At 35.9% G+C, this 17,401-nt stretch overlaps 1 protein-coding gene across 1 annotated transcript in view; it reads right to left on the bottom strand.

Annotated features, from left to right (window-relative positions):
• LOC149568978 (peroxisomal acyl-coenzyme A oxidase 1-like) overlaps positions 1-16,261 on the bottom strand; it is a 233,966-nt gene extending 217,705 nt beyond the window's left edge. Inside the window, exon 1 of the mRNA XM_089821796.1 lies at positions 15,785-16,261. Within this exon, the coding sequence (XP_089677922.1) occupies positions 15,785-15,913 (129 nt within the window). The 5' untranslated portion in view covers positions 15,914-16,261. The remainder of the gene's footprint in view (positions 1-15,784) is intronic.
• Between the last annotated feature and the right edge of the window lie 1,140 nt (positions 16,262-17,401).

The following is a 17,401-nucleotide window of genomic DNA, read 5'->3' as shown; positions in this document are numbered from 1 at the left end:
CACACTGGAGGTGTCGACAGCTGCGAACCTTGGTGAAGAAGAAGGATCCTCCGAAATTGTTTCCCGCGGAAGTCTATCCTAGACGAAAAGGTCACTCCACGCTCGTGCTCCGTCAACACTGCGAGCTGTGCGAGTTGATGCTCTTCCGTCGAAATTTTCTTCCCTCGGCGAACACAAATTCAAAAACTCCTCCCGTGCTTCTTCCACCAATTCCACCCGCTGTCGAGTCTCCTCCAACAATTCCTCCGCACTTCGGTTTCCGACGGCAATCTTCTGAAATCTTCGTCGGCGTTCGGCTTGCTGTGCCAGAATTAAATTCTCCTGCGCAGTACGGATTCCATCTTTTCCCTTTGCCTTATTCCGATCTTTGTTAAGCTGATTTGGCATTAATCTTCATTCCTCCCACCTTCCAGATTCATAAGGCAACGGCACCAAATGTTTTTCATACTAGTAAAGAAATCAACGCATACAGACAATAACCATGAATAGCAGAATAATATTCGCAATAGTAAGTGAATGATGCTTTACAATGATCCCAAACGGGATATAAATACTACCGCCGAACCTTCCCGAAGGAGTCCGTCGGCCGCAAATATTCTATCCGCTACAAACTATTTACCGACGACGTCGGCTACAGAATACAGAAACACCGCCGAACATCACCCCGTCGGCTACAGAATACAAAACACCACCGGACATCACCCCGTCGGCTACAGAATATAAAACACCGACGACCATCATTCTGTCGACTACAGAAACACCGTCGAAACCATCCAGTCGGCTGACAGAATACAGAGGGGCAGTTAAGGCAAGTTGTGAAGTTGTTTGGCTTTGTCGGATGATTGGGAATATGCAAATGTCACCAACAGAACTGACCACTTTGTTGATAACGACGGCATTATCAAATTAGCATGGAATCCAGTCTTTTATGAACGAACCAAGCATGTGGATGTTTACTGTCACTACATACAATGGCTAGTTGAAGATGAGACAATAGACTTGTAGTATGTTCCTACAACAGATCAAACTACAGACATTCTCACCAAGCCTCTTGGTCTTGATAAGTTTGTAAAATTCAGAGGACAACTTGGTGTTGTGGATAGATTAACCATTTAGGGAGGGTATTACAATAATAAATAGTGTCTATTATTAGTTAATGGTTCTATTTGTAATTTATTGTAAATATTGGAATGTTTCTAATATTTAGTTAGGTTGGAGACAACTGTTTGTTTTCTTCCAACTAGAATACAAAGTTTCTATTATTTACAATTGTTTCCTAAGGAAACATCGTTTCATTCTTTTGTATATATTGACCTCTCAGTCTCTGTTAATATCAAGTAAGTAATTTACAAATTACTTCATAATAAAAACAACATTAGGATTTCTCAATTAAGTTGCCTATAAATTGTCATAAAACATGAAAGGAAACGTGTTGAAAATAATAATCATTTGCAATTTAATTAGAATTTTATCTCAATAAAATGAGTGTGCAAACAAAAACAATCACAAAATCAACATAGGCAACAAGACAGTTCAATTAACCGTCCCTACAAATTTTCAACGAAGAACATTTAAAAGACCATAGATGTGTATCATGCTTATAATTCTCATCTTAGGATATGGAAAGCTCACTCGAAGAAATATCCATGAAAGTGTAAAAACTATAAGACCAAACATAATAGTTTCGTACAATTACAATTAATGAGAAAATGTGTTTGAAAACTACAATCAAGAAATTTTCTAGTTCTTGGTGTTGACATTAAGGTCAATTTGTCTATCGATGACTCAACACTTAGTCAAATGGTTACATTTCTACTGAGCTCTACAGTTGCTACTAAGCATATCATTTAGTTTGCAATGTTAACCATGTGTGTAAGATACTCTCAAGCCAAGAAGTCAGTTCACAGTGTTTACCAAACTTCATAAACAATGTACAATGCAAACCGAGCGTAGCAGAGGCTACTGAGCTATTCAATGGAAGTGAAGAAGATCGTAGTTTTAACTGAGCTACGGTATGTTAACCAAGTTATACTATGTCTACCGAGCTCGCAGTGTTAACAATGTGAATCTAGTGTTGACCGAGTAATGCGGTGTCAACTGAGTGATTCAGCAACTACCGAGTTTCTTAGTGTTCACTGAGTCACACAGTACTGATCGAGTTCAAGTTACTTGGAAGTGATTAGTATGGACTGAGCTTCAAGTTCAACTGAGTGCTAGAGTTTGTCGAGCATTGACAGTGCTTGCCGTGTATCGGAACATCACCGAGTTTGTCTTCAGAACCCGAGTTACAGTAGTTGGGCCAACTTTGTCAATTATGATGACATTGTATTGTAGCCGAATCTAGTAAGTTATGATTTGGATTGATATACATGTAATGCATTATATCATATCTAAATATATATGTGAAGAGATATAATGAGCAGGAGTGTGAATTAGAGAAGGCTACAAGCAGTATAAGGGACATCAGAGATTTATCCATCATAGTCAAGTGATCATTACAATACAAGGAATCTCAACCAGCAAATCAGAGTTGCAAATCAGAAATTAGCTACCGGTTAATCCTAACAGATGCATCAGTCAAATCCTTTATCAGGATAGACTTAACATTTGCTAAATCTCCTGACCGAGTGCATACTTCATTGTATGTTTGTAAAGCCTTTAATAAGGTGGACCTCACAGTCCTTATTGCTCCTAACAGAACAGATCACCAGAAGTGGTCAATTGTAAGCCTTAACAGGTTAACTTCAAACTACAGTACTAAAGCTTGTGGGTATCATCCCCACCCTAGTTTTTCTTTCGAATTGGAAGGTTTTTGAGTCAGCATATCTTGAGTCAAAATGTTATGAATGTTTTAGATCCTTTATTATTTCATGCATGCAATTAGATCAGAATATTATATGAAGGATTAATTGGTGAAGTAAGATAAAGTTTTATTGGTTCCTAATTCACCCCTCCCCTCTCAGCAACCTTGCCTACCTTATATTTCCAACACTTGGCTGTAAATAGCTTACACTTGAATTAAAGATAGAGATATAAGCCTTGAGTTAATACTAGAGTTGTGTAGCAAATGGTAATAGAGGATATGAGGATGACAAATCAATATGGGTTAGTTTAGAGACCTTCACTAAAAAGATAAGGTAAAAATCCACATTACTTGAGGACAAGCAAACTTGGGCAAGGTAGACTGTAGTGTCCCCTTTCTAAAATAGAATTTAATAAGAGATAATAAAATTAAATCATAAAAATTGATAAATAAGTAATAATAAAATAAAATATATATAATTACAAGTTAATCAAGTTTAATGAAAGGTCAAGACACGTGCAACGAAGAGTAGTGGCTCCCTCAACATAAGATAAAAAGGATGAAGAGTTCATTTGAAAGGGACATGGATGGGGCAAGGCAAATTGGAAAATGAAATATTGAATAACCGATGGAAATTAGCAAAGAAGTCTGAAATAAACCTGAATTAGAAATAAAGAACAACAATCTAAGATTGGTAATGGAGCTTTTATGAAAGTGAAAGAGACACCACTCCTGGGAAGATATATTAAGAAGCTAAAGAGCGCATTTGAAAGGAATGAAGACTTCATATCAGACTTACATTTGCAGATTTGAGAATGAGAGGATAAAAGGAAAGATAAAAAAAAATGGGTTGAAGAACTTATAACATAATTGTAAGAAGAGTATATGCAAATACAAAAGAGGAATATATGGAGATATAAAAGAAATGTTTATGCAAACATAGAAGAATATGCTGATGTGAATTGAGAAGGAAGTTATATGCAGACCTAAACAAGAAGTGTAAAGAGAAGAAATAGTTTTAAGGTGTAAAACAAGAAAGAATTACCGAAGAAGAAAATGAGGAAGCGACTCATTCTAAAGGCTAAAGTTATGAAGGATTTGTTAGAAATAGGGAATACTAGCGAGGGAATCATTATTCCAACACTTTTGACCAATTATAGAGATCATAAATTAACCTTGAACTTGCATATATAAATGCACTAAAAAACAATAATGAGAAAACCATAAAGAAACTCATAACACCATATTTTGTTAACTAGGGAAACCCTAGCCAAGGGAAACCCTCAATGGGGATGGTATCCACTAAATGATCCACTAATCAAAAGAACCTTGTGAAAGGTTTTGACCCTGTTAGGGGTCTATTACATACATATAATGTATCTATCCTTGTTAGAGGACTAGACCTTGATAGAGGCCTCAACACTCTTAGGAGTTGTATTACAAAATGGCTGAGCTCATTGCTTTTATATTATACAACTTTGCAAGTAATATAAAATATTACCAAAACTGTGACTATGTTAATATCCCAAATATTTGATTAGTCTGTTGGTGTCCCTTGCGTTTGCATATGCATATAAAACTTTTCTTTGATCATCAAAATACCATCTAACTAACACAAACAAAGCTTACACATATCAATCATATCATAGCATAAGCATTGGCAACTTCGCTCATCCAAAAGATCTACTTTTATACTGTTTTCCTTAACTCCTATGTTCAATCCACCTTGTACATAATCAATACATTACAAAAACTTTATTTTAATATATGCTCAATGAGGATTAACATCTAGGACATTGTCCCTACATTCCTAAGTCCTTGATTTGAAAAGTCAAATCAATTCCTTAGCCAAAATGACCATATTGTCCCATGTGCTCTATTTCTACAATGTCAAATTGTCAACTAGCTTTCAATCCATAACTTGTGTCAACTACAAAATTAACATAAGCGGCCTTAGATATGTCATGTAGCCTCTCTATTTTATCATTCCTCAAAATTATAGCTCTATATCAACAAGTGAAGCTCACAAATCAAAACAATACGATTGTGCACTGTTTTCCTGAGTTTCACTTATACTTTTTTTCATTATGGTATACCAATCCATATAGTTACCTTTAGTGAACTTAACCTTGCATAATGTTGTCATAAATGACATCCATGATGGCACCATTTGTGAAAAAAATTGCTAAGTACCAAAATGATCTTCAAAATTTTCAAAACTTAACAAATTGTGGTCATGCAAAATTATATATCATCATCTGCATCTATACTCTATACTCCCCCTTTGTACATAATTATTGCTCCCTTTAACTTATATGCCTTATATATTTTTCACTACCTTCACTCCCCCTTTGACATCAATGGAAAAGGTGAGTATCATATATACATATATACAAATCAAAATTTGGTGCCAAAAACCACTCTCTAATCCAAAAATCTTGTACAATCTGAGAAATTTCTTCTCAATATTTCACATTCCACATCCCAAGTCTTCTTAACAGATTCAACTACATGTACTACTGCACATATGGCATATGCAGCAATTTCTGCTCCATGTAAGTCCATAGGGGTGAATTTATCATAAGACTTCTTTGCCTCAAGTAATGTGTCCAACTGTTTTTGCAACATATCTAATTTTGGTGTCAAATTGTCCCTAAATAGATTGAATCTTGCCAATACTTTGTTCCTTTCATGCTCTAATGTAAGAAGAGTATCAAATGTTTTGCTCAACTTTTATCTACTTCGATTATGTTAAAATCATGTTGCTCTAGCTCACCAGCTATCTGCTCTAACTTAGCCTCATCTTCCTTAATGCATTGAGTTACATCTTCAACATAGTGGTGTGATCAAGTGCGTGCTATATACATTTTCTTTCCTTATGCAATACAATATCTTATATCTTTTATGGACTCATCAATAACTAAAACATCATTTCTATGTTTGCACACACCTTTTGAAATTGTGAAATCTCAAATTGTTGTTGTGCATTGACTCTTGTTGTCTCAAATAGTGTAGTGAATTGACTATCAAATTCATCTATCACTTTCTCTAAATTCGCTGCCAAGTTTGATCCTTGCTAATTGTAAAGGTGCAGGCAATGTCTTCTGTAGTCTGTCTAGAACCATTTCAAGTACCTTCTTCTACCTCACTGATTTCTTCTGCCATTGCTCCCTTGCCTTGGCAAATGCAAATGCTGAAATTTGCATAAAGCTATTCTCATCTAAATCCTCTAAGGTTAATTTCTTAAAGTCCTCTTCAACATTCCTACTTGCCAAAAATGTTTGAATTGTTGTGATAGGTGTAGAAGATGTGGCAATGTCTTTGCCCTTCTCAACTGATTTCTTCTCAGTTGTAAGACTCTGAAAATGTTTTTGTGATATCTCTTCTTTCATGCGGTCAATAGCAGTATCTTCATCAACTCTATAGAGTCACCTTCTCTAGGAAATGAAGATACCTCTTCATTTCCTACAGATGGCAATGTGTTCTGATCTGCATTCATATCTTGATGGCCTCGATGCTCTATGTTCTGCTCATCTACCTTGCCTTCACCTTGTTACTCATTCCTCCCATGGCCATTCTTTCCACCATCTTCTCCACTTTCCTCTTGGATGTTGTCATTTATGGCAACATTATGCAAGGTTAAGTTTGCTTAAGGTAAGTATGTGGATTCGTATATCATAATGGAGAAAATTGTATAAGTGAAACTCAGGAAAACAGTGCACAGTTGTATTGTTTTGATCTGCGAACTTCATTGGTAGCAGATACAAAGCTACAATTTCAAAAAATGATCAAATGGAGAGCCTATGTGACATATCTAAGGCTGCTTACTTTAGTTTTGCTGTTGGCACAAAATATGGATTGAAAACCAATTGAAAGTTTGACATCATGGGAACAAAGCACACAAGACTGCAGGTCATTTTGGCTAAGGAATTATTCTGACTTGTCAAATTAAGGAGATAGGAATGTAGGGATGACATCCTAGATGTTAACCCTCACTTAGCAGATATTAATATAAATTTTTAGTAACGTGTTGATTATGTACAAGGCTGACTGAACAGAGGAATTAAGGAAAACAGTATAAAGGTAAATCTTTTGGATGACTAGAGTTGCCAATGCTTATACTATGATATGAATGATATATGTGAACTTTGTTTACGTTGGTTAGATATTATTTTGATGATCAGCAGAGAAGAGGTTTATATGCATGCGCAGATGCAAGGAACAACAAAGGACTAGTCGGATATTTGGGATATCAACATAGTCACAGTTTTGGTAATATCTTATACTTGTAAAGTTGTATATTGTAAAAGCAGTGAGCTCACCCATTTTGTAATATAATTCCTAACAGGGTTGAAGCATAACAAGGTATAGTCGTCTAACAAGGACAAATGCACAAAGACTCCTAATAGGGTCAAAACTTTTCACAAGGTACTTTTCATTAGTGGATCATTTTGTGGGTACCATCCCCATCGGAGCTTTCCCTTGGCCAAGGTTTCCCTATAACAAAATATGGTGTTATGAGTTTCTTTTGAGGTTTGCTTATTATTGTTGTTTAGTATATTTTGATATATGCAAGTTTAAGTTTAATTTTTAATATCCATAATTGGGCAAAAAGGGTTGGAATACAGATTCACCCCCTTTCTCAATATTCCTTATTTCTAACGGGATGGTGACTTGTCCTAAGGGTGGTAATTGTGAAAGGTTGTGACCATTGCAAAGGACAGACGTGATGAAGAGGTGCAACTCTCCCCCACATTGGAAGATGTAAAGGGGAGAAGGTTTCATTTGAGGAGTAAATTTAAGGAAGATTGAATTGGAAAGAGTATATTATTCTCAAAGGCAACAATGAAAAGTGGTGACTCAATTCCTATGAAAGGTGGAGACCTTTTTACAAATAAAATACAAAGGAGAATTCATTCCAAGCATTGAAGGATCTCTTATCACTCATCTCTCATGAATGCACAATAACAAATTATCATATCAAACAAACAATCAATCAAAAGATCAATATCAAAACAGCAAACATTCAATTTGCCAATTTATCAAGCAAACATTCATTACATCATCACTCTCCAATCATCTAATAACACTCTCTTAATCAGCACTGACTAATACCTTGAATCATACCATCAAAAGAATTTATCCATTCAACAGCATCAAATAAACAACTATTCCAAGTTAAGGAAGCGGCAGACTTCAGACCAATCATCCATAATTCCATCAGCAAATCTTATCAATGGTAGATAATATTCAGATCAGACTAAGGCAAATTGATACCTTTTCCAATTTTGTTCTTCTCAGAATTCTATAATCTTATAACTGCTTCTGTGGTATATATTGAGCTTATGCATTTTTGACAATAATTATCTCTTATCGCTTATGTATGTGCATTTGTATGATGAAATGAAAAGTGCATATGCCTTATAATGAAACTGTCTGAAATCAATCTTATATAGAGGATCAGCTATGTAAGAGAGGAGTTATAAGATGGTTATCTAAGTAAGCCACACTAGGGATGACAATGCTATAGCTCCTAGGGCTAAGAGGGCTCTAATATCAATCCATTCTTGGACTTAGATGGAACAGCAAAGAAATCCCCTTTACAATCTCCTATCTGACCCTACAATAAAGGCTCTTGTTTTAAGGGAGATGAGACACAAATAGGGAAAGCAGCTACCAACGCCCCACTAAGTACGCCACCTTGGTGGATGTTCATGTTGACTACCCAATGAGACCAAGAGGGCTTTGGTTCCACTCCACTCTTAGACTTAGTGGGGATGTTGCTTCGAGTAGACCTATCATGTTTCTTCCTCAAAACCCTAATGTGTTTGAATAATATCACAGATATTTAACTAGGTTACCAGATTCTCTTGCCCCACCCCCAGATGTGGATGTCAATGTGTCCAGAGGTGGAGGCGGAGGTAGAGGCACCCTAGAGGCCCCCAGGAAGTGCATCTCAAGGCCATGGATGCACTCCAGTGCATCTACAAGGAAACCAACATGCATCCAAGCAAATTTGGGGGCCCAAAAAAAAAAAAAGCGCCAAAACTGGTGGCACTTTAGTCACTAAACAAAGCTTGCAACAATTTTTAAGTAGTTGTTTTGATGCAACGATGAAGGATCATGGTTGTCACAGAGTGTTCTCAATGGCTATGTGATGACAAGATAAACTCTTGAAAATAGTACAAACTAAAGTTAAAACCCATAGGAGGATTTGATCACGATTTAATGAAGTTCATGTTTAAAGGTATCAAAAACACAGGTTTCATATGAACAATAAATAACTAGAATCATCCCATGGATCACAGTTTACAAAGTTTCATAGAAAATTTGTTTTGCTAAAATAAAAACATACTTTAAAGAAGATTGCATTCAGTTCACAGCTTAACAAGAAGGGTCAATGACTTCTTCAAGCATGGAATTTTGAGCTAGGCAATGTTTTGATAACTTTGCCCAAAAAAACACCCAAAAGCTATATGTGTGTGTGTAAACGCATCCAAAACCACAAAAAGAAAGTGCATCTACGCACCTGATTCTCGTACCCGTGTCTGCACTCGAATTGGCAACTTAGATATTATATGAACATGATGTTTTGTTGTCTAACCTAAAAATTGGAAATAATGTATGTATGTATATGTTTCTCGAGTTATAATTGCAAGATTCAAATCCAAGATCACATTGTTTAAAGAGATATTTTAATTGGTAAGATGCAATCGTAACACTAGTTTGTTGCAATTGTGAATCTAAAGTGAATTCAAGGTCGAATTAGGAAGGGGGCATTACAAAATTTCAAATATATTTGTTGTAAAGGAGAGTTGTACATCATGGTTGATTGGTTAGGTGGTGCTCCATCAATTTGAAAAGGCCAATAAATCCAGCAAATGTTTTATAAAATGGGGAATTATTTCCTATAATATACAAACTATTGTAATTAAACTAACTTGCTTGAGTGAAATCACTTACATTCTTATTTGGATAACAAATATTTCAATAAGAAAACAGTTGTGAAAGTCATTACAGATTAAGTTGAAGTGGCATCTATTATTGAATTGATCACAGACATGAGGTGTCAGGGCACTTCTTGTTTTGAGGCTTCAAGAGCAAAGCCACTCCTGGAATGCTTGATTTATTCAAGGGGTATAGTATAAGGTTATTAATGTTTAGATGGCCACAATTGTACATTATTGGGTTTGTGCCCTGTACCGGGTTCGAGCATGCATCTATTGGGTGCACACAAGGTAACTGTTGGGTACGTATATGCTTATTTGAATATTTTTCCATTATCAATTGGCATATAATATTTATCTTTGGAATTCGGCATTGCTCAATGATCAAGTATCATACTGTGAAATGATTTAGTATTAAAATTATGCATATTTCTCTTTTTTTTGTATATATACACACATACCCAAACCCCTAAAAACATTCACACACCCATGTACTGGGTTCTCGTACCTGCACCCATCTCCAAATGTGTACCCGTAACTTATTATTTGCATATAAAGATGAGATGTTACAAAGAGAATTTATTTTGTATTTGCTTTTTTTTCACTATTGAAATGATCATACCAGTTTTCTCTAAGAGACTAGAGCTGACTAGACCTTTTTTTAATTAGGTCTTTCTTAAAGCGCAGCCCATCCCCTACCTAATGCTTTTGAGAAGTAGTTTGTCCACTCCTGTAATGGAGCATCTATAGCAACTGAATTTGACTAGAAGGTATAACTGATAGAAAAGCTACCAGCCACGATGTATAAAGCATTGATAAATTGATTTTTGGGGTGCTTTTTGGGATGGTCTCACACAAAGAAAATTAAAATGATATGAGATCCAAAAAGAGATAACGCCACATTACAATGAGGTATGATAAATTCCCAAGTTTATTGTAACTTCAGGAAAGCATACTCGTTATTTTTTTTCAAATTCAAAAACCCATCTTCCCTACAAACCTCATGTATTACAATATGAATAACTTTGCAATATTAATCTATGTCCCGATGGTTTTATGAGAGAAGGCAAGCAACTGATATGATAATGATCAGAAAACATGTCTTGCTGACCATGCTCTGATTTTAAAACTAATGCATTTGCACAAACCGCATGTGAACAAGGTTTAAGGCTGGATACAGAGTCCCACATAAATTTCAAAGGAATAAACATTCCCTAACAATGAATTATGAGCTAAAGAGTATAAGCGTGAGAGATTCACTGTGCATTTTCACCGATGAAATAAAATGGAACAACAAAATATGGGCAGTTTAAAGCCTCAAACAAAGCATGGCAGATAAAACCCCTTAAACATAGCGCTTCTAAAGGTTAACACATGTCTAGTTTGATCAAAAATTTACGGATTGTGGCAGTAGAATGGAATAACAAAGATAAAGGTGGATGTGATTCTCAAAAATATTTTGGCTGAATAAAGCACCCTTAAAGAGGGAATGCAAGCCAAACAATGAACTAAACTTGATAGGAGCATTCTTCGTATATTTGAATTGAGAATATCATATGTACAATAAAGGGGTTAATAACTTGACATTTGTAACGGTTAAATATGTTAGAATCTGAAAAGATTAATAACCCAGAAAACTAGTGCAAAGAGTAAATATCTAAACTATGGATGCAAATGATACAAAATCAAAATAGCATCATAGAGTTAGTCTCCAAGAGAGTAATGCAAATGCTGGAAGCAAAATAGCATTAAGAGGATGCAAAAACAAGAGATGCAAATACAAGCCAGGTAGCATGCTTATATAGGCTAGGAAGAGGGAGGAGGTGGCAACACCAACCAATGAGGAGCAACCATCTATTGGACTAAAGATAGCAAAGTATCTTCCCAAGATAGCTAATGGATGCTCACATGTAGAAAGGTGACACCTCACAACCATTCACCTAATAAGACATGCTTTATTAACCTAAGCGAGATTATTAAAAGTGTAGGAAAAACCTATCAAAATAGGAAAAATAAAAAACTACACTAACACCCCTCCATAAGCGAAGCTTAGGTGGATGTAGAAATGGGTCCCAGCAAGTCAAGCCTGATGAGGTACCCATGTACATAAAATTCCCCCAAAAGAGAGAGAAAAGAGACTCCCCAAAGAAAATTAGGACTCCAAGTGAGAGGAAGAGGCCCCCCCAAAAGATGTAGCATCCCGCACCTCTAGCAAAGCTTGCAAATTTTGTCCAGTAGATCCACTTGCATCGAACAAGTTTTCTTCCCTTAGGAAAAAGGACAAGATCCCAAGTGTGGTTCCTCATCAAGGAACTATACTCTTCCTGCATAGCTGTATCCCACTCAAAAATACCAAAAGCCTCATGAAAGGACTGTGGATTTGAGGCAGTAGCAATGAAGATATGTAGAGCATCCTGGAATTGTGAACGAGTCTGCTTGGTGTCTGATGGATCCCCAACCCAATCACCTGTAAACTGCAAGGTCTGTCTAGCCCAAAGTGGACCGGAAGATGGAGAATCTAGAGGAGAATCATCAACCTGTGAATGATGACTAGGAGAGGAAGGAGGTGAGTCCTCTGAATCACTCTTTGCATCAAAAGTGGAGGTAGAAGACTGCTCAAGTGAATATGACCCATCAGAAGATCTATCATGTATTCCAAGTGACTCCAATGTCAAAGTAGAAGGCAACCCTATGACCATGCTCTGCTGGTTAAGCCGATGCAAGTAGTGGAAGTTAAGATGGCCAAACTGCTCATGCCATAATCTGCTCACATTATTAGAGTGAATGAGTGAAATAGTCAAAGGAGGATCAGGAACAAAGTGAGAAAACATATAGAGTCGTGACTGATGATCTGCTCTCCCAACTGCAACTGTAGAATCAATGTGCAACTCACATATCTCCACTGAATCAGGAGTGAACTCAACCCGCTTGCCTAAACCTGTGTGAGTGATCTGGTGTACCGATAGGAGATTAGTTGACAATGAGGGTACATAAGGAACATCATGGAATGTGCCATCCCCCACATCAACAGACCCACTCCCACACACCTCAACAAGAGTGTTATCACCCATCAAAATAGAAGGCATAGTACACGGCTCCAAGGATGCAAGTTCTTCCTTAGATGAAGCCATGTGGTGTGAAGCACCCGAATCAAGAACCCAAGTGGATGGTGAGGAAGCAACTGCAAAAAGAGCCTTGCCCTTTCCTTTCCCCTTGCTATTTTCTTTTTCTTTGTTAGACCCTTCATTAGAACTTTGTTTGATAGACTCAGGAACACTGATATTATTCTTCTCAAGAATGTATGTTAAGTGATCAAGTTGTTTCTGCAAACATTTATGTTCATCATGACCAGGTCTTTTACAATAGGCACATTTGACCTTTTCTTTCTTAGGCTTATCACCCTTGGAAGATGGTGTATCAATAGTTGCTTTTGAAGAAACCAGCATCTGATCCTTCTTCTCCTCGCTATTCTTTTGTTTCTTGTCCTTACTATTGTTGTTACTACTTTGTCCTTGTTCTTTTGTGCCTTGGTTGGCAGCCAAGGCATGTGACTTAGAGGACTTAAGAATGCCCATCTAGATTAGCTTGTCCTGTTCTCGAGTGAGGTTGACAGCAAAATCATCTAGAGATGGCATGGTGAATTGAGTACCAAGTGCACCCTTAGTAGCATAGAAGGTAGAGACAAACACAGAATATTCTGAACTTAGCTTAGAGAGAATACTGAGAATCAGTTGTTCATCTTTCTTTTCAATTCCACATTGTTTTAACTGCAGCCTTAGTGATTTCAATTTGGTGAAGAAATCTTAGATTGTGTTGAAATTGCCTGGGCTCAAACTAATTAATTCATTTTCCAACATATGACCCCTCATTGAATCTTGTGTGCCAAATAGTGTTTCTAGCTTTGTCCATACTTCATTTGGTGTATCCAAAGACTCTATGTGAAATAGCAAGTCAGGAGAAACAGACAAACACAATGTTCCAAATGCCTCATCACATTTGTTAAACCACTTAGGCTTATCTTCATCTTTAGCAGGTTCAGTTTCAAGTCCCATAGTTATCCTATTTAATCCAGCTTTCTTTAAGTGAATTCTCATGCATGATTTCCACTCAAAGTAATTGTATGGAGTTAGGATGGGTATATTTGTCTGATCCATGACGAAGAAATGCTAAAAAGAAGAGAACCCAGCCACGACAATGCCCCCCCCCTTTTTACTCAATCAAAGAACCCCCCCCCCAAAGAAATATGATTTGGAACTTTATTTTAGTGCATTTACAACTACCACTAGAAAGAGATACTTAGTGGTCTTGATTTCAATGCATTACAAACCCTCATGAAAAGCATATGCTAAAAGTGAAACTTGGGCACAATAATCAATGAAACAAATAGCACCACTGCGATCTACTCAAAAAATCATGCACTTTCAAAAAAAGAATCGCCTCGATACGAGGTCGTATGAGAAAGTTATGATCCTCCGAAGTTTTCAAAATGAGAACTGTGCACAGTCACGGCTAAGAATTTGCAATTTTTGAAGAATTCATGCATGAAAATCAAAAAATAACTCCACTAGTGGATAGAGCACAAAAATATAGCCAAGTTCATAACAAGAATCATCAAAATCGGAGTCCGTATGAGCAAGAACGAGACATTTGAAAACTGCATTCAAATCTGCGGCTGCCAACGGAGAGGGGTATGGCTGTAGCTTTGCATGCTCGATTCTGAAAAATATACAGCTTGCATGCAAAATCTAAATGATACCCAGATGGTTTTTCGAGGCTACGAACAAAACCTAGAAAGCGTTTTTCTTGTTGATGAACAGAAGATGTTGTTGTAGTGTAAATCAGACGCCTTTAACAGTAAAAAACAGCTCCAAAAATCAAAAAACGACCCCAGCAACCAAAATATGGCATGCAAATGCTGGATCAGCTTCTTCAGTCCATCAATGGCATGCTGGAACCTGCAAAACTGATTGAAAACTCCAAATATGCAAGTTGGTTGTCAAATTTGAGATTGAAACCCCAGAGAAAAATTGTTTTTGTCAAAACTTTTCTGATTCTCAGGATCATCCAAAGATGCAAGAGAAGAGCATACTTCGTTTTTCAAAAAACTACAATAAAGTTTATTTGCCCCCCTCAAATCTCTCAAATAAGGAAACTAAAATCTACTCTTGCACATAGAAAAGCTCTGATACCATGTTAGAATCTGAAAAGATTAATAACCCAGAAAACCAGTGCAAAGAGTAAATATCTAAACTATGGATGCAAATGATATAAAATCAAAATAGCATCATAGAGTTAGTCTCCAAGAGAGTAATGCAAATGCTGGAAGCAAAATAGCATTAAGAGGATGCAAAAACAAGAGATGCAAATACAAGCCAGGTAGCATGCTTATATAGGCTAGGAAGAGGGAGGAGGTGGCAACACCAACCAATGAGGAGCAACCATCTATTGGACTAAAGATAGCAAAGTATCTTCCCAAGATAGCTAATGGATGCTCACATGTAAGAAGGTGACACCTCACAACCATTCACCTAATAAGACATGCTTTATTAACCTAAGCGAGATTATTAAAAGTGTAGGAAAAACTTATCAAAATAGAAAAAATAAAAAACTACACTAACAAAATAGAATAAAATTGAGATACTCATCTGGTGGTTGAGCAGTGGCATTGCGTAAGGTGAACTTCCAGCTGATGGGCTCCCTGTCAATACGACTCTTCCCATAATGCCTCAAGTTCTAAAGCTAAACTGGGGTTGGAAAGCAGTGCTCCCCAAGTACCCTTAGAAGAAAAGAACAAATGAAGACAACATTCACAAAATGGCTACGAGGCAACTAAATTGAGGCTTTGATACATAATTTTGATGGGTTGGCACCCAATTCGTCTAGGGTACATCTTATGGGTCTGCGAGGAAATGCACCCCAAAAAGAATAAAGGAATACTCTACAGTGATAAACGAATGCTCTACAGTCCAGGATCATATTTGGGCAGTGTAAAAAGCAACATAGTTTGAATGAATAGAGGACAAATTGTACTTACCGGGTCACTGGCAACAAGGGAAGCCAACTTATTATGAAATTCAAAAGCCTCCTTTCCACCTGCCCAGATAATCTTCATGGAATTTATATCGAAGGTCGCCTGCTCCCTCTCTCTGGCTAAGTCCTCCATTTTCTAGACACGAAAGGACAAAAAAAATCCTTAAGAGATGTTTTTGGGGCTTCAAGCTATATGGCTCACTTTGCTATGGGCTCGTCAAATGTGTAAAGGTATTCTGAATCTGTGACCAAGGCAAGCCTAACCAGAATCCCAAAAGATAGTGTGTTACTCCAGACGAGGGAAGTCCCTGCTACGACGCGATTTCCATGACTTGCAGAGAATTTTGTGTGTTTCCCAAGTCTCCATTCATTTGCTGACTTCAATTTTTTTAAATCGTTTTGGTTCAGCGAGAAGAGAAAAGCAAACGGTAAACAAGAAAAAAAGCATGTGGGTTTATCAATGTGACTAATGCGAAAAAAATAGTCAAACGGTAACCAAAAAGAATATAAGACTTTCAGAAGAAAACAAATAAGAACGTGGGCGGTTGGTATGTGAGTGGGGAGCAGAACTGAAATTTGATGGCCGTGTTGGCCGTATATTGATTATTGATTAAATTTTCATCATACAATCGTAAATACTCTATTTAAATTTATCAATAAACTTCATACATAATTTATAATAATAAAATATATATATTATTATTAGTTCATGTTTCATGGTTCATGTATATTTGTTTTCATTCAATTCAATTGACCAATGATTTAAAAGATTAAAAGAAACTTTCAAAAAAAAAAAAAAAATTTTAATTTTTTATTATTTTATAAATCACATTTTTTATTCAGTTTATAGGACCATTCTATTTTTGGTAGAGAGAAAATTCATTTTCCTTCAACAAAAATACAAATATTTTCTAACATTCCTATCTTGCAGTAATGAATGCATTAATTACAACTTTATCTTTTCCACATTTGTGACAATTCATTAGATTTTGAAAAAAAGTAATACTGTTATTTTCCAACTCACATCACTTTGGACAAATGTCTAGTCAATATTAATTATCACAATTTATTTTTCTTACCAAGTTCAAATATAAAGTTAAATGTTTTATATTTCTTATTTTAAATATATTTATTAGTTTTACATTGATGATTATTTTTGTCAATTGTAAAATGTTATTTGTTTAAGTTTATACTATGTTTTACTAGCTACTATTTTACAATATTGTTCTAATTTTTTATACCATTTTACAAATTGTAAAACTAATACTAACCCTCAAACTTACTAGATATTTTGGTACTTTGAATTAAGTTTACACTATGTTTTACTAGCTACTATTTTACAATCTTGCTCTAATTTTTTTTAATACCATTTTACAAATTGTAAAACTAATACTAACCTTCAAACTTACTAGATATTTTGGTACTTTGAATTAAGTAATCAACAAATTATTTTTTAAATTAAATATTTCAACTTATAATTGAATTGGTAGAAATGAGTAGTTCATTCATATAATATAATTTCTATTTTTATTTATATATTTCTTAAAATAATATAATTATTAATATTTTTTAAATTCCCTTCAACTCTGTCTACCATTTTTATTTGCAGGAACTTTGACAC

This window comes from Cupressus sempervirens, chromosome 3 (assembly GCF_028749045.1).
Source record: "Cupressus sempervirens isolate cs-2001-9-10 chromosome 3, ASM2874904v1, whole genome shotgun sequence".
Lineage (NCBI taxonomy): Eukaryota > Viridiplantae > Streptophyta > Pinopsida > Cupressales > Cupressaceae > Cupressus > Cupressus sempervirens.
This window is presented reverse-complemented; position numbering and strand designations above follow the sequence as displayed.